At 40.4% G+C, this 19176-nt stretch overlaps 1 protein-coding gene across 1 annotated transcript in view; it reads left to right on the top strand.

Annotated features, from left to right (window-relative positions):
* Window positions 1–19176, top strand: part of selenof (selenoprotein F) — a 39229-nt gene that overhangs the window by 377 nt on the left and 19676 nt on the right. Inside the window, exon 2 of the mRNA XM_052011668.1 lies at window positions 4753–4920. Coding sequence (XP_051867628.1) covers window positions 4753–4920 — 168 coding nt within the window. The remainder of the gene's footprint in view (window positions 1–4752; window positions 4921–19176) is intronic.

Here is a 19176-nt window from a genome sequence, read left to right as displayed (position 1 = left end):
TTTGTTTTTATTTCAGCTACCCGCTTTGGTTTATTTCATCTAGAAAGTCACTTCTTTAAACAACGCTAATCAGTGGTGCTAAAGCAGTCCCATAGTTCCTAGTTCATTGCATTGGTAGAGAAAGGATAAAACGTAACTTAGGAAGAGTATCGGCAAGTAGTATAAGTGCAGCAGCATCGAGCTCTTAAAACCTCGTGGTTATGGAAGAAAACGGGTTGAACGTGAAAGTAAATGTTAGATTTGGAGAAAAACATCATGTGGATAATATGGGTGGTTTTGTTCCTTCAAATATACCAATTTAAGCTAATGTGAATGCGGTGAGTACTAAAGCATGTTGGTGTATTTGAAGGAACAAAACTATCCGTATTATAGCATACTTTTTTTAAAATCTTTTGTAGAGGTCCTGTTTTTTGCAAGGAGATCCAGCTGAGGTATTTAATTTCCTTTCCTCGTGGAAATGTACTAGACTGTACCGGAAACATGTACTCTATAAAAGCTTTCCATTGTTTAAATATATTTTGGTCTGCCATGCTTTGATTCCAGTTTGCTCTCGCCAGATCTCTTTTGATCTTATCAAAACCAGCCCTTCTCCATTTGACTATTTTTACCTCTGCTCTAACTCCATCTACAAATTTGCAGATGATACCATCGTAGTGGGCCGTATCTCAAATAATGATGAGTCAGAGTACAGGAAGGAGATAGAGAGCCTAGTAATATGGTGTCACAACAACAACCTTTCCCTCGATGTCAAAAAAAACCAAAGAGCTGGTCATTGACTTCCTGAAGGGGGTTGGTGCACATGCTCCTGTTTACATTAATGGTGCTAAGGTCAAGAGGGTTGAGAGTTTCAAGTTCCCAGGAGTGAACATCATCAATAGCCTGTCCTGGTCCAACCATTTTGACACCATGGCCAAGAAAGCTCACCAGTGCCTCTACTTCCTCAGGAGGCTAAAGAAATTTGGCATGTCCCCTTTGACCCTCACCACTTTTACCGATGCACCATAGAAAGCATCCTATCCGGATGCATCACGGCTTGGTATGGCAACTGCTCTGCCCATGACTAGTAGAAGCTGCAGAGGGTTGTGGACACAGCTCAGCACATCACGGAAACCGAACTCCCCTCCATGGACTCTGTCTATACCTCTCGCTGCCTTGGTGAAGCAGCCAGCATAATCAATAATCCCACCAACTCTGGATATTTTCTCTTTTCCACGTCCTGTCGGGCAGACCAGGCTCAAGGACAGCTTCTATCCTGCTGTAAGATTACTGAATGGTTCCCTAGTATGATGAGATGGACTCTTGACCTCACAATCTACCTCATTGTGATCTTGCACCTTACTGTCTACCTGCAATGCACTTTCTCTGTACTGTAACACTTTATTCTGCACTCTGTTATTGTTTTACCTTCTACTACCGCAATGCACTGTGTAATGAATTGACCTGTATGGATGGTATGCAAGACAAGTGTTTCACTGTACCTCAGTACATGTGACAATGATAAACCAATTTACCAAAGTGATCTATATCTCTAACCATAGCTATTCTAAATCTTGCAGAATTATGATTGCTGTTTCCTTGGTGTTGCTCCACTACTACTTGGCTTGGCCTAGCTAATTTTGGAGAACTAAGTCCAGCAATGCTGTCTTTGATAGACTAGAAACAGGCTGTTCAGAAAGTTCTGAAAACATTTCAGAAATTCTTCCTATTCTTTGTCCCCTTGCAATCCTAGGTGATATCTAGACAGTTGAAGTATCCTATTATCACTACCCTGTGGCTTTTGTGCACATCTGCAAGTAACTTGCAAATTTGCTCCTCGATATCCTTTCTGCCTCATTGGTGCCCTATAGAATAGTCCCATTCAGTCCTTGATTGTTCCATGACATCCCCTCTCCAGTACAATTTTTTCCTTTATCTACTCTACCACTTCTCCTTCCTTCTCTATCTTTCCTGAAAACCATGAATCCAAGGACATCTGGAACATGCCCACCCTTTTATTGGCCAAGTGTCTGTTGTTGCTGCGACCTTGTTATCCAACATAAGTACACTTCTTGTATTTACGTGCATGCACTGTGATCCAAGCTTAGACCTTGTACTCTCTATCTATTTGTCTAAAAGATTTCCAATTCTTGTTCTGGTGATATTTATCTCACCCAATCGTTTTTGTATCTTTCTGCTTTTCAGTGCTCCTGTTTGCCTAAAGTCCTGCCAAATTAGTTTAAGGTCCCCTCTCCCCACCCCACAACATGAGTAAACTTTCAAGTTGGTGGACCCAAGTCAGTTGAGGTGCCATCCATCAAGCCTGAACAAGTCCTGCTTCCCCAAAAACTATTCCTAGTGCCCCAGGAATCTAATGCCTTTCATTTTGCACTATTTCGCGAGCCGCACAATTATCTGTCGTACTCCCTTGTTAAACTGAGGACCTATCTGTGCACTTGGATTGATGTAAAAAGAAACATGAGACTATGTACAAGTTGGTCACTGCTGTTCCTACTTTGCAGAAGTATGTACATATTATAATAAAGTGTAGCGGTTGCTACCGCGATGTGAAAAACAAGATGCTTGTCAAGGGGTTTCAGAACAAGAACTGGTTTATTTTCCCGCCTTGCGCGGGCCTTTTAAGAGAGACTGTTCCCGCCCACTCCAAACAGCAATGACGTATATGCTACGTCATCAAGTCTTTCCCACGCGCGGGTTCTCCCCGTCGCTCGGGGACGACGAAGGCCCACCGCCATCTTGGGCCTCGCCACTCTGACGACGCGTGACCCAACTGCCGAGCTGGTTCGCTTGCGTGGACGGTGAGTCGCTACAAAAGTATATTTTTATAATATGTGCTTTATGTACAATGAGATATTGTACAAATGCATTTTCTTGGCACTTGCCATTACAAAGGCTTCGGTACACTTCACATGCAATTAAATCAAATATTCAAAAAATGGAAATTAAAAATGGAATGCTGGAAATATTCAGTAGGTTTGACAGGTTCTATGAAGTAAGCATTATTACCTATGGTCAATGAGATAGGATAAATTTTATCAGCAAATACCTGAAAGATGTTATGACTGCAGATTGAAAGTTAATGGGGACTTTATCGCAGTCAAAACTAGGATACTGTGTAAAAGATTCTGCTTACTTTTAATGAAATTCACAGACGTATAAATGGCTTCTTGATATAGATACTAAAAGTTCAACTGGTGCCTTTGGAATTGAATATTATATTCTGCATGAATTTGGTGGTAAGATTTTCAAAAAATCAGGTGGAGAAATATAAGGAGAGTGTTAGTTCCAGCCCATTGGGAATACGTTATATTAAAGAGATTTTTTTAACCATCCTGTGGTTAACTATGTTGATTATATTCCAGTGATTGCTACTGAAATTTTGTGGAGGTGTGCCAATAAACTCTCTTGTGCTTGACTGGCATGACAGCGATATGAAGTATGTGCAAGGCAATTTTGCAAAACCAGAGAGAAGCTGAAAGTCAGCTGTTCTTGTGCCAAATGTAGTGAGGCCTATTTAAATGCACTTTATGTTTTCATCTCCATCACTTAATACCTCAATTTTTTTTTAGTTTTGTTTAAGGCATAAAGGCATGCATAAACAGCAACTTGTATTCATAAAGTGCCTTTTCATAGCAAAATAGCCCATGACGCTGCCAACGACTGTTAGCAAACAAAAATTTGGCACAGAGCAGTACAAAGAAATATTGATACAGATGACCGGAGCTTGGTCAAGAACTGGATGTGAAGGAAGATTGTGACAGGAAAAGAAGCAGGATGGTTTACAGAGGGAATTCCCAGAACTTTAGAAAAATAAACAAAACTGCAGAAGTTAGAAATCTGAAATAAAAACAGAAAATGCTGGAAACGCCCAGCAGGTCAGGCAGAATCTGTGGAAAGAGAACCCAGGTTAATATTTCAGCATGGAGACCCTTCATCAGAACTTAAAGGCCTTGGCAGCTGAGGTCACGTTTGACAATGATGGAACAATTAAATGTGGGGATGCTGAAGTGGCCAAAATTCAAAGTGAATATATCTGCAAGGCTTTTGTAGTTGGACAAAATTGCTAAGATAAAAAGGAACATGATTCATTTATTGCCTATGTATAGTCACTGTTGCATTGTTCAGAAGATGCACTGCTGCTTTTAGCAGTCAGAAAATAATTAAGAGTGAAAATTGCCATTTGGCAATCCTTTTTGATCACTGAAAAACAATCTGGGCGAATGTTTATTGATGGTGGATAAAGTATCAATTCACTAAATGCCTTGTGCAAGATGGTGTAGTACTTAATGTTACTGCATACAACTTTTAAATTAGGAAACATTCCATCGCCTTTTGCTTTGTTGGTAGTAAAAGTGTTTTGGTCATTACTGGGAGATCCACGCACTGCAGAATTCCAAACCTCTGCCAGGCTCTGGTAGCCACAGCATTTGTGTGACAGTGTCCATGTGAATGTGGGAAATTGACAGTGGTAATGCTCTTGATTGTTGAGCAGAGATAGTTAGCACTCTAGTTTGAGATGGTCAGTTATTAGCCAAAACTTGAATGTTTTCTAGGCTTGCTTTAAGCAATATCGTTTGTTACACAAACTAGTGATCAAGTAGCATTGATCAGTTGGAAAAAATGAGTTTTTCAATGTGGCACTTCTGTTTTATTACTTTAATTCAGGTCTGAAATCTAGTTTGTTTGTTTTCGTATTACGTATTAATTTCCAGTTGACTGATCATATTATCATTAGTCATTGTTTTCTGTTTTCAGATAGCTACATGTGGTGCGGATCTCTCATCCGAAGCCTGCCGAGAACTTGGCTTTTCCAGTAACTTACTCTGCAGTTCTTGTGACCTCCTTGGTCAGTTTGGGCTCAACCAACTAGACCCAGACTGCAGACGATGCTGCCAAGAGGAGGCCCAGCTGGAGCAGAAAAAGGTAATTTTTTTTATTTAGGATCAAATACACGATCCAGTAATTCTGTCGGACACAACTGGCATTTTCCACTTTCAAATTCGCTGTACGCAAGATATTATTTCCAGTGATTTGTGATGTATTTTGCAAACCATTTGTGGTGAAAGTGCCCTGATCACACAGGCTTGCTTTGTCGATTTAAACTAGCGAAAAATTCACAAGGTCTTTGCATAGTTATATTTGCACTGTACCATTTGTGTTCATGGATACTTCAGTAGGATCTCTTTGGTGTTATTGCATCATTTTTTAGTTTTGTTTTGTTATCCTAGGCTCAGTAAAAGTTCCTGCTATTATTGAGGACTGCAGTCAAATAGATTGTTTACAATGAGATAACATTCCATAAAAACACTTGGACAGGTGCATGGATAGAAAAGGTTTAGAGGGTCATGGGCCAAACTTGGGCAAATTGGACTAGCTTGGATAGGGATGTTGGTCGGCATGGACAAGTTGCTGTGCTACGTAACTGTGACGCTAATAAAGTTCTTGTGGAAATTATGTCAGACAGTAGCGGTGGAGAGGGTGGAATGTGTGTGAGCGGCAATGTGAGGCATTAATCATGTAGATTTTAGCGTTAGCACTCTGGAGTGGCAGTGATGCTGGTTTGCTGTTGGACAGAGGTAAAGACCGGGTCACGACTGAGGAGTTATTCAAAGTCCTACCTTCTGCAAGTGCTGACTACCTCTTTTCTTGATAAGCTCTCCTATTTTTGGCTCTCAGCTGTGTGGGCCATAGGTGGTTTTCACAGCGCTAAAGAATCTGTGTATGTCATAGTTATCAGCAAGTTGGTGACCTCTTGTGCTTTTCCCACCTTTATCTATTCTTTAAATCACAGGCTTTTTGTTGGAACTTGGCCTTCAGGTACTCTGCAGAGATTTTTCCTTTCTCTTGAGGCATGGTAGAATTTCTAATCCAGAAATCCTTGACTTCTGGTTAACTATTTCCTGAGTGTCCTGATAATTCTCATCAAATTAGTCCTAGTAATTCTAGTAGTGAAGGCTAGAACTTTTAACTCGGACACCATTGGTTTCCAGAAGCACGGTTCCTTCGCTTTTGATTCCATCCCCTTTTTTGCCTACTGTCTTGGGTTGAATTGTAACGTTTACAGCCTCAGTCACTTAGTTGACCCTAAATCTGAACTTACCTCTTTTCCATCACAAAGCCTGTCTCTTTGTTCCTCCATGTTACCCATCTCCACCTTCATCTCAGTACCTGTGATGATGATAAATACTCATGCATGCAATTCTTGCCTCTAGCTCAAGTATTTAAATGTTCTCCTAACCATCTCCCCCAACCACTGATCTTCTAAATATACACACAAAAGGACATACAAATTGCCAGCAAGATTAAGTCACTTGGCCCCTCAATTCTTCATCATTCAATAAGATTTTAGCTGATTTGATTGTAACCTTAATTCCACATTCCCATATATCTCAGTAACCTTTCGTCCCCTTGCTAGTCAAGAATCTATCTTGTTCTACCTTACAGATATTTAATGACTCTCTTTGAAGGGTAAAGACTTGCAGTCTTCTCAGCAATAACATTTTGCATCATTTGGTTGTAAATAATCAGACCTTTCTTTCTAAATAGTAACCCATTTACCCTCTATTAAGTTGGCCTCATTCCAGTCTTTGCTGCCTGTATAAAATCCCATTCAACTGTCATTTGTGTGCTCAGAAGTCTACACCATATTCCAGGTCTTCAGTGCTTCAGAATTATAATTCTCTTCTCTTTCTCATGCTCAAATACCCCAATCGGCTCCACCATCCCTGCTTGTGATGCCTTTGAGCTGTAAAACCCTCCATCTTGGGCTGTAGTACATTTCTTACTTCCACACCCTACCTAATGGTAAGTCTCCCTTTGGCTGTCTTGGCCCTACCTTCTAGAGTTCCTTTCTACTTCTTAATTATATTTGTCACTAATCCCTTTAATGCTAAAGTGATAAAAGGTCACCTTTCAGAATTCTTGCCCATGGTACTCCCTTCATTCCCAACTTTCTTCAGAGAGGGAGTGTACAGTTTTAGATTTACTAGTGATTTGGCAATTAATTTCATTGAAATTTGCACCCCAGGTCACTCAGCAACAGTACATAACAGCCTAAGTGCTGAACTGGACAGATTTACAATACTCTAAGTGTTCAAATGATAAATTGTAGAATAATTACATTTTTCAATTATTACCTTTTCATGTTCATATCCAGCATTTAACCTTTCTTTGAAAGCTACTTGACAGAAAACAGTTGTATTCTGGTTAATAGCCTGATAGTTAATTTTGTCGAACTTTGAATTAATAATTCTATCTTTGCTAATTCTCGGATGCATTTACAAATAATATCTGGGAAGGGAGATTCTTCCACAGCACTTCAAATGTGGCATTTCTGATGCTTTGTTAATGACTTAGATGAGAAAATAGGGGGTGTGAATAGTAAGTTTGTAGATGACGACACAAAAATTGGTGGAGTTATTGGTAACAAGGTTGTTTAATGATGCAGTGGGACATAGATCAATTGGAAAATTGGGCGGAGCAGTGGCAGATGGAATTTATTCCAGACAAGTGTGAGGTAATGCACTTTGGGAGGGCACATTCTCTTGGGACTTGTAGAGTAAATGGTAGGAGCCTTGGGGGAAATTGATGTACAAAAAGTCCTTTGGGTGCAAATCCTTAGCTCTCTGAAAATGGTGACACAGGTGGATAGGTTAGTGAAAAAGGGATTTGGTGTGCTTGTCTTTATCGGTCAAGGCATTGAGTACAAAAGTTGGGAAGTCAATGTTCCTCTTGCTCCCACTGGCTATTGGAAGGCCTATACCCACCATGGTGATCACACCTTTCTTATTTCTGAGTTCTACCCCTAAGGCCTTACTGGGTGAATCCTCCAAGATGTTCTCTCTTAGTGCAGCAGTGGTATTCTTCCAAATCAATAATGCAACCTCCCCGCCTCTTTTACATCCCTCTCTGTCATGTCTAAAACATGTGTAGAGCTGCCATTCATGCCCTTCTTTCAACCAAGTTTATGTAATGGATACGATATCAGAGTTCCTTGTACAAATCCAGGCTCTAAGCTCATCTGCCTTACCTATTATATATGCATTAAAATAAATACACTTCGGACCATCATTCCTGCCATGTTCATTATCCTGGCTCTACCCTGTTTTTGCAATTAGACTTGCTTGACTTAACCATTACCTTGTCCTCAATCTTTCCCCTTGTCCTCAATCTCTCTACCTGCTGACCTACTGCTCCAATTCCAATCTCCTGCCATACGAGTTTAAACCCTCCCTAGTAGCTCGAGCAAACCTCCCTCCAGGATATTGATTTCCCTCCAGTTTACATGTAACCTATCCTTCATCTACAGGACCCCTTGCCCTAGAAGAGATCCCAAAGATTCAGATATCTGAAGTACTCCTTCCTTCACCAGCTCTTTAGCCATGCATTCAACTGTACTATCTTCCTATTTCTGGCCTCACTAGCATACGGCATAGGGAATAATACTAAGATTACAACTCCAGGAGTCCTGCTTTTTAACTTTCTACCTAAATCCCCAAATTCTCAAGGCAGGACCTCATCTCTTCCTGCGTATCTTGTTGGTACCAAACACTATGATGCTGGAGGAAAGGCCAGGCAGCATCCGTGGAGAAAAGCAGGTGGTCAATGTTTCGGGTCAGGACCCTTTCAGGACTGAAGATAGGAAAAGGGGAAGCCCAATATATAGGAGGGAAAAGCAGAGCAGTGATAGGTGGACAAGAGGGGAGGCAGGGTGGGCACAAGGTGGTGATAGGTAGGTGCAAGTAAGAGATAGTGATAGGCAGGTGCGGGGGAGCAGGGCAAAGCAGAATAACTGGGGGATGGATTAAAGGTAAGGAGGAAAAAGAAGGGGATAGAAAAAAGGGAGAGAGGCTAGGAGAGGGAAGAAAAAAACATGCACAGTGGGGGGGTGGGCAGGGGGGTGTGGGGATTACTTAAAGTGGGAGAATTCAAAGTTCATGCCATTAGGCTGCAAGGTTCCAAGAGGGGGAATGACGAACAGCACCTCATGAGGAACAGCACATCATTCTCATGAAGCACTTCATGAAGACCACCTGCTTTTCTCCATGGATGCTGCCTGGCCTGCTGAGTTCCTCCAGCATCATAGTGTTTTTCATCTAGATTCCAGCATCTGCAGTCCTTTGTTTCTCTTGTTAGTACCAATATGGCCCACGACTTCTGGCTGCTCACACTCCCCTTTCAGAATGTCTTGTACCTGCTCAGAGACATCCATAACCCTGGTACCAGGGAGGCAACACAATGTCCTGGAGTCTTGCTTTTGGCCACAGAAAGATGTACATGTGCCTCTGATTATAGAGTCCCCGATCACTAGCCTCTTCCAGTTTTTCCTCTGTGGGCTGTCTTTCATTGATATTATCCAAAAACAGCAACAGTTTACTCATGTATGCTTACAGTGCCAATTCTCCCTCACTGCTGCCCCATACAACCCCTCCAGTGATTTGTTGTTGTCTTGTCTAATATCCATTACTGAATGATGGGAATACCAAACAGCTTCTTGGTTGCATCCACATTTTTGCTGAGATGGCTTATTTCTAACTCTGTATCATCATTGTCTTCAACCTTGCTTTAGTTCAGGTGCACTGAAACCCTCGTCCATCCCTAATGTTGCTTAGAGATTATGTGCTTCTGACTGACCTTCCACGTTCTTCCCTCCATAACCTTGAAATCATCCAGGACTCTGCTATCCATATGCTCTAAAATCTAAAGCTGGAAAATGAAATGTCCCAAATTTCCTTGTATAATTTTAGATGTATCATTGCTGAATTTAGGGCCAAATCTGATTACAAAAGGCCCCTGATCCATTTAACAGTTGTCATTTTTTCCTCGAGTTAGACCCTTTTTCAAAGATGATTAACACTTCAAGCCTAGGATATTGACATTTCATTTTGGTTGTACAGGTTATGAAATACATTTTGTAAATATTTGGGGCCAGTGTTTATTGCCTTGAGAATATGCTGAAACAGTGTTTTTCCCATTCTACCAGGCTTGTACCTTCTGATGCTACATGTACAATGCCAGCACCTACTGAATTCATCCAGTCAATCTGAAAAGCGAGATTGGATGAAAGGATGAGTCATTTGTGCCCTTAAGTCCTGTGCTGGCACAGCGACAGCAATGTGCCTGGAGCCAAGAAAACTTGGATGCTTTCCAAAATCTGGCCTTTTACTTAATAGCTTTCAGCTTCAGCAGTATGAGTGCCGTCCTAAGGGATGCAGAAAGAAATATGGTGGGCTGACTATTTTCCTTTAGGCTTTGTTCTCCAATTCCATACAATACCGTATTCTACGCTGCACCTTCCCCATGAAGGGATTGTCACTGTTCCTACTTTCTATAATTGTGGAGTAATCTTGCAAAGAATGGTATGAATACAGATAGAAACATAGTTTCACTTAAAGGAAAATTAAATAACTGGACAAAGGAATGAACAAGTAGACAATGCTGAAAGGGTTTGAGGATAAGGGAAAGACTCCTGTCGGATATTAATACACAGTAGTGTAGCAGCTAGCCTAACACTATTACAGCGCCAACGACCTGGGTTCAATTCCTGCCGCTGTCTGTAAGGAGTTTGTACGTTCTCCCCGTGTCTGCGTGAGTTTCCTCTGGGTCCTCCAGTTTCCTCTCACATTTCAAAGACGTATGGGTTAGGAGGTTGTGGGCATGCTACGTTGGCGCCAGAAGGGTGGCGACGCTTGCGGGCTGCCCCCAGAACACTCTGTGCGAAAAAGATGCATTTCACTGTGTTTCGATATACATGTGACTAATAAAGATATCTTAAAGATATCTTAATCTTACATGGTTGGACATGTTGGGCTAAAATGCCTCTTTCTGTGCTATGTATGTATACATTCATGTATAAGAATTTATTCCAATAGAATCCAGTTGTGCTAAAATTGCTTATTTTTTAAATTAATCATTAGCTTTCCCCATAAGTCTTGACTCCCTTATTAATTAGAAATCAGTCTATCTCTTCCTTAAATATACCCTTGGACTCTGGCCCCACAGACCTCTGTGGTAGAGTTCCAAAGACTCGAAACTCTGAGGGAAGAAATTCTTCCTCATCTCAATCTTAAATTCTGAGATCATGCTCTCTGGTACTGAACTTTCCCACGATAGAAAACATCCTCTCAGCATTTTGTCTGAACAGGGCATCTTCACGTTTCAATGAGACGGCCTCTCATTCTTCTACACTCCAATGACAAGAGTCCCAATATGTTTAACCTTTCCTTGCAGGGCAAGGCCTCCATATCCAGGATCGCCTTTGCGAACCTACACTGAACTGCCTGCAATGAAATAATAATTTTTAAATATCGGGACCAAAATTGTTCACAGTACACAGATGTGGTCTGATTGGTTCCTTGTACAGTTGCAGTCAGACTTCCCTACTTTTATACTCCTTGAAATAAGGATTAACATTGTGTTAGGCTTCTCTAATATTTGCTGCACTTGTACTTGCACTTTTCCTACACAAGCAATGGAGGGCTGCAGTTATAAGGAGAGATTGAATAGACTGGGTTTATTCTCACTGGAATGTTGGGGGCTAAGGGATGATGTTATGGACGTCTGTAAGAGAGGCATAGTTAAGTTAGATAGTCAGAGTCTTCTTCCTGGGCAGGGGAGTCCAGACCTAGAGGGTACACGTTTAAGCTGAGAGAGGGGAATTTTAAAGGAGATCTGAGGGGTAAGTTTTTCACAAAGAGGGTAATGGTTATCTGGAAACAGCTGCTCAAGGAGGTGGTGGAGGCAGATTAAAAAACACTTAAAAAGCTTTTGGACATGTACCTGGATAGGAAAGGTGTCGAGATATACGGGCCTAATGCAGGCAGATAGATCCAGCATAGACAAGATGGACTGAAGGGCCTGTTTCTGTGCTGTGAAGCTCTGTACCTCTAAGGATCCACACCCGCCCCTCCCAATCTCTTTGTGATGCAGATCCCTGCAATTTTTTTCTCCATTAAATAATATTCAGTTCTTTTGTTCTTCCTTCCAAGATGAATAACTTCACATTTCCCACATTGTGCTTTGTTTACCAGTGTTTTGCCCATGCAGCTAATCTATCAATATCTCTCTGTAAACTGATTGTATCCTCACAATTTGCCTTCCCACTTATTTATGTGTTACCTGCAAATTTGTCTGCTGTACATTCGCTTCCTTCTTCCATGTCATTAATGTAGATTGTAATTAATTGTGGTCCCAGAACTGATCCACTGGTCACAGAATGCCAACCTGAAAATGACCTCCTTGTATCAACTTGCTGCTCTTTCAACTTAATACCCTCCTTAACTTTCTTGGGTGGCCATCTCTCCCTTAGAATCATTCCTCCTAGCTGGAATACATTTTTACTGAGTGTCATGAATGAGATCTCTTTAAATGTCTGTCGCTGCTTGTCATCTGTCTTCCCTGATAATCCGTCAACCAAGTCCACTTCAGCCAATTTTGTACTCTTTCCATTGTAATACCCTTTACTTGAGTCAGAAACAACTGTGTTAACTTCTCCCCCTCAAACTGAATGCAAGATTCTGTCATACAGTGTTCCCTGTTTCCAAGGGAATGTTTCACTCTGAGGTCATTTATTAAGACTGTATCATTACCCATTACCAGATCCAAGATAGCTTGTTTCCTGGTTGGTTCCATAATGTATTACTCCAGGAAACTATCCCTAATGCACTCTATGAATTCACAGTGAAGCAGAAACTGGTTGGACCCAGGACATTACCCTGAGGGACTCTTCAGCAATTTCCTACAATTTCAGACCATGGAATGTTAGAAATGTACAGCTCAGAAACAGACCTCTTCGGCTCACCTCATCCGTGCTGACTATAATGCCTATCTATTGCTGAACCCATTTGACCACATTAGACTCTTGTCCTACTACACCTTTCCTGTGCAAATGCCTTTTGAACATTGGAATTGTATCTGCCTCCATACCTTCTCTGGCAGCTCTTTCCAGATAGTTACCACCCTCTGTGTGGAAAACTTGCCTGTTAGGTCATCTTTAAATTTATCCCCTCTCACCTTAAACTGGTGCCCTGTAGTTCTAGGCACCTCTGCCCTGGGAAAAAGATTTTGACTCTCTGTCATGTTTATGCCCCTTATAACTTTATAAGTCTCTATCAGGTCATCCCTCCGCCTCCAGTGAGAACAAACCCTACCTATCCAATCTCTCCTTGTAACATCCTGGTGAATTGCTTTAGCACTCTCTCTGTCCATGTGCAGTGTGGCAACCAGAACCATACACAATACTCTAACTTTAACAAGTAAAAATTGGTAAATTGGTTTATTATTGTCACATGTACAGAGGTACAGTGAAAAACTTCATTTTGCATGCCGTCCATACAGATCATCCCATTACAACAGTGCATTGAGGTAATACAAGGGAAAAGAATAACAGAATGCAGAATAAAGTGTTACAGTTACTGAGAAAGTGCAGTGCAGGCAGACAATAAGGTGCAAGGCCGTCACGAGGTAGATTGTGAGGTTTAGAGTTCATCTTGTTGTACTGGGGGACCGTTCAATAGTCTTATAATAGAAGCTGTCCTTGAGCCTGGTTGTACGTGCTTTCAGGCTTTTGTATCTTCTGTCCGATGAGAGGGCAGAGGAGAGACAAGAGAGCATAAATGTTTTCTTCTGAGATGTGACAACAGCCTATGGAGAGTTTGCCATTTGGTTTCAGTTTTCTTATTTGACACGCAGTCAAATGCTGACTTAGTGCCGTTGGGGCCATGTGGTCCAGGCCAAAGCTAAACTGAGCTTTGGTGAACTGGTTATTGTTGAGTAAATGCTGCTTGATACCACCTTTTGTGTTTTACCATTGGCTAATTACCATATTGTAGAATCTAATTACCCAATCTATTATGTTTATCCCTCCCTAACTGGAATGATGCATGCTGGGCTAGCAATATTATTTTACCATGCTCAATGTTCTGAAACATTGTGAAGAACTTCAGTATCAAAACAAAACTTCCCCTATCCATAGTGGTCAACAGAACAAATGAACTGCTGTAAAGATACCTTCCATATCTTCAAATCGATGTGATAGCTGAAAACTTGGGTAGGTTGTGCATAAAGTAGAAGGTTAAATGTTTTAATGTTGATGTAAATATTTGATCTAACACAAAGTTCACTTGCCCTAGAGTGACTAGTTGGTAATGTCAGTGTTCACTATGTATGTATGTGGATTATAGATTCATAGAATCACACAGCACACACAGGCCCTTCAGCCCATCTGGACTGTGCTGGCCATCAAGTACCTACCTATACAGATCAGCTTTTCCAGCACTGGGCCTATAGCCTTTTAAATGTTTCAAGTGTTTATCTGAATGTTGCAAAGGTGCCTGCCTTCATCACCACCTCAAGAAGTGTGATCTAGATTTCATCTATCCTCTGGGTGAGAAAGTTCTTCAAGTCCCCTTCTAAATCTCTTATGACTTACTTTAAGTCTATGCCTTCTAGTTATGGACATCTGTTTAAAAAGAAGTTTATCACTATGTACTTTGTCAATGCCCCTCATAATTTTGTATACCTCAATCAAGTGACTCCTCCAGCCTTCCCTGCTCCAAGGAAAACAAACCCAGTCTATTCAGTCTCTTCTCAACTCAATCTCAACAAGCTGGTGAATCTCCTCTGCATCCGCTCCAGTGCAATCAGATCCTTCCTATAGTGTGGCGACCAGAACTGTGCGCACTACTTCGGCTGTGGCCTAGCTAATGTTTTGTATATCTGTAGCAATGCCTCCTTTGTCTTTTTATTCTATGCCTGGCTAATGTACACATTCAAAAGAAAAACTCCTTTTGTAAAGTGCATCTCAATATCTTGCAAATTAACACCTTGATGTAAATAGTACTAAATTCCCACTTTGCAGTGTTAATGATAATTGAAATTATTGGGTAATTTAAATTCGTTTTAGCACTAAAGATAAACAGTTGGGAATAGAGCATGATACTAATTATATGCATTTCAAAAGGGATAGAGGAATTAATTAATGATATAGCTAGGTATATTGGTCCAGTTCTTGATATTGCCAAAGGCCTGCAATATCTGCCTGTGGTCACCTTTCATGCAAACTTACCTGATCTGGATGCAGAGGCCCTTGTGAGCTTAAAATCATCAGAACTCTAGTGGCATGGCCAGAATAGCAAAGAAGAGGGTTTTTAAGCGTCTCCAGCATATATTAGTTCAAGTCTCGCTGAATCAAATCCCCTATAGCCACTTCATTTGCGACTGATCAAGGCTCATATTGAACAAATATATATATAGACCTGGATTAAAGTGATTTAATTTTTTTTAATAGTGGTGGTTGAATTCCAGCTCTGAATTTAAAAGTTTACAACTTGACATTTGACCAGTTAGTTAGACTGGCTATAATTGACAGTGTTTCATGTAATGAGAACACATGTGGTTGATTTTATTCTGAATCTGTAGGACTTTATTATCAGCACAGATGGAGACTTATCATTCCTGTGTCTGATCCACTTAGTCTATTGACCTGAATTCCCCTTTTTGCGAAGGTTATGATTCTGCTTCTACAATTTCTGGTTGGTCATTCAGTCAAAATCCTCTAACTTATTTCTTTGTCATATTGTACAACTGCTTAGGCTCTGGTCTTATTCCAAAACTCTATCTCCTTTTTTTTTTAAGAAGCTACTTAAAATCTAATAATATATTATAGAAGTTTCCTGATAGGCTAGCTGGCCTGCAGTTCCCGCCTTTCTTCAATATCTTGTTACATTTGCTAATTTCCAAATCATTGGAACCTTTCCAGAATTGAGCAAATTTTTGGAATAGGACAACCAATGCATCCACTGCCTCTGCAGTCCCCACTTTTGGAACTTTACGTCATTTAGGTCCAGGGAATTTGTCAGTGCTTTGTTCCATTAGTTTGCCTTGTATTTCTCATGTTTTATATTAATTGCTGTAAGTACCTATTCTCTCTTTTGTCCTTTGGTTACCTATTATTTCTGGTGTGTTTTTAGTGTCTTCCACTGTGAAAACAAGTAGAAAATATTTAAATGGTGGTGTAGTAATCCAAAGGTCTGGTTTAACAATCCAGAAGTGACAGTTCAGATCACATCAGGGAGTTCAAATTCAATTTATAATCTAGAATTTAAAAAGAAAAACCATCCTAGTAATGATGATCTTGAAACTTAAACATCTGGTTAAGCTAAGTCCTTCGAGGGAGAAAATCCACTGCCCTTACTCAGTCTGGCCTGTATGTGACTCCAGACCTGCAAGTCTTAAATGTCTTCTGAAATGGTCCAGCAATGTTGAAGCCAGTGTAGATAAGCCATGATCATATTGAATGGCAGGACAGACTTGAGGGAACAGGTGGCTCATTGCTGCTCCTATGTCCTTCTGTTGTTGCTCCTGTACTCAAAAGATTTTGCAATGAAGACCAACATACCATTTGCTTTCATAACTGCTTGCTGCACTTATGTGTACAAGCACATACAAATCTCATTGTGCATCAACATTTCCCAATCCACCACCAATTAAATAATACTCTTTCTTCTTTTTTCCTAACAAAGTGACTATATTGCATCTGCCATTTATTTGCCTATTCGCTAAGCTTGTCCAAGTTGCCTCATGCTTTTCTGCTGTTCATTGTACATTTTGCAAGTCAAAACATATTTCAAAATTTGGGTTTTAATTGGCTAAATCTAACTCCCTGTCATTTTTTGATTTTTTTTTCTCTAGCCTTCAGTAATGTGAGCAGATCCATTTACTATTATGCAGTCTTTTGCTTTAGAAAACCAGCCAAACTGGGAGGCTGCATATGGCTGTCAGCAGGCTACTGTATTCATTTTATTAATGTGCAGTCAAGTAAATTTTCCCGCAGAGCATCAAAATGTTCCTGGCTCATAACTAAAACTGTATTTAATACAAAAGAAAAATGGCCATTGTGATATTATCAAGATCTTAATGCTTATTGTGTTGGTGAAACTGCTAATTAATTAAGGAACCTTCATTGTATTCAACCCCAACTGTAAATGGACTGACTTTGGAACATTATATATAAAAAATAATCTCCTGCAGGTCAGCTACCCTGAAGTGCCGGATGCAAGGAGTACTTGGATTTGTGTTCCATTTTACCACTTCTATTATTTCTCCTCTCCATCTGCTTCCAAGAAGAAATAGTGAAGATTCAGCATTGGGCTATTTTCCAAATCAGTAGTCACCAAGAAGAAATATAACTTTCTTGTATCTTAGTGTCATAGGATTTCTTCAGTAAATCATGCAAGAAATATGCAACAACCTCTCTTTGAAATACTGTCCTTCACTGCATTACTGGTGAGCAAAACACGACATGATAATATTTAATTCCTCATCAATCCACCTTCGTTTGACATTACAACTTGTGAAACCTGGATATACAATATATGCTAAAACAATTTGTTTTGAACTACCAAATGTGCCATTTTTCCAATCAGTAAAACAGAAGGATGAGCTGGGAATGAGATTAACTATGCATGAAATTGCAGAAGAAATTGTCCAAAAGAATTTGTAGTTGCTGAAAGTATAGGTAGCATTTTGCATCATCTTAACATCATTGCATGTTTTGGATAAATTCTATATTCTTGACTAAGTGAGGAACTTGTGGTGTATGGCTAAAATAGTGCCAGTGAATACCACAGCAGTTCACTTCCTGCTTTCTCTAAAATTTGACACAACCTCCCAGTCTAGTGTCCAAGAACCGACATAATTATGATGTGGCTGTAGCAATAAACTGACTATGTTCTCATTACTGTCTGAAAATTTGGCTGCCTACTCACAAGATTGACATGCTCAGTGAACTGATGTTTACACAGTGGGGGCTCATGTAGTCTGATGACACTATCACCTAAATGGTGAGGGTCTGGGATGCACTGCAAGGGCTAATAGTAGAGGTAGACTCAATTGTAGCATTCAAAAGGATGCTGGATCAGTATCTGAAAGAATTTGCAGTGCTATAAGGAGAGCATGAGAGATTGGGACTAACTATGTTGCTTTTGCATTGAACCAGCAGAGAGCTGACAGCCCAAAGGACTTCTTCCATGCTGTTTCATGTTTAGTTCTGTGTAAATGTACTTCACTGAAAAGGGAAATTGTGCATTTCTTTGTAGCAACTGGTGGCAAATACTTTTCTGTTGTTCCTCCTATTGTGTGCAGAATATGTAATTTGCCCAAAGTCCTCTTTTTGTCATGGGTCCTTTTTAAATAGAACTTTTAACTTTGTGTCAAGCAACAATAGAGCTGTGCACACAGAGCTGGGAGATCCACACAAAAAAGTAGTAAATAGACAGTAGCCTTAGGAGTTTAGTAAATGTGAGAACTTAGTGTAGAAGAGAAGGTCAAGCCTGCGAACCTGGTGAGTGCTACCAGCATTTTCTGCTTTTCAGATTTCCAGCATCTGCAATTTCTTTTTTATTTTCAAGGGAGATGCAGATATTTGCAGATCCTGTTTCATATGAGAATTGAGAGGGCTTAATTACCCTTGATAGCCATGTCCAGGAAGTATCTCTGGCCCCTGGAATCCGAGATTAGGGTTTCTGAGCTTTAGCACCTGATTTTATTGCAAAGCATACAAGCTTTAAACTATCAGTGGAGGTTACTTTGTTTGATACAGTATCATTGTATAAGTGTTGATAGAAGCAATTGCCTTGTCAGTTTTGAAAGCAAATGTCTTAAGTGGCCTCCTTCGGTGAACCAGCAGCCTACGATTTTAAACAGACAGTGATGTCTCTTTGATTACTGCAGGGAGATTGTATGTAAACAGGTTCTCGTTTGAATTAACTAGTTGCTCCCACTATTCTGTAACTCCTGAAAGCTGTCCCATGCCTAATAATCCCTACAGATATAAATAATAATTGGGTGTCATGAGGAGAGGTAGGGGTAATAAAGAAGATCTGTCATGGAGGACAGGAGATGTGGCAGAGTTGTAAATGGAGCACTTTAAATCTGTTCATAGAAAGGATGAAGGAGGAGGAAGTCAATTACCAGGTCCAAATGGAATGCAGTCTCTCCTCAGCTTCCAAGACCCTACTTTCTCCCCACATCCAGTCCTCCATTCTCAAATCATTTTTCTTCTCCAAGGTTAGTTTTTGGTCAACTCCCCTATTATCTCTTTAAGTATGCTTGAAATTGAATTTTGTTCAATAACCTTGGATTATTTCAGTACATTAAGAGCTAGTAGAGCTGCTGCTTCAC

This window comes from Pristis pectinata, chromosome 3 (genome assembly GCF_009764475.1).
Source record: "Pristis pectinata isolate sPriPec2 chromosome 3, sPriPec2.1.pri, whole genome shotgun sequence".
Taxonomy (NCBI): Eukaryota; Metazoa; Chordata; class Chondrichthyes; order Rhinopristiformes; family Pristidae; genus Pristis; species Pristis pectinata.
This window is presented reverse-complemented; position numbering and strand designations above follow the sequence as displayed.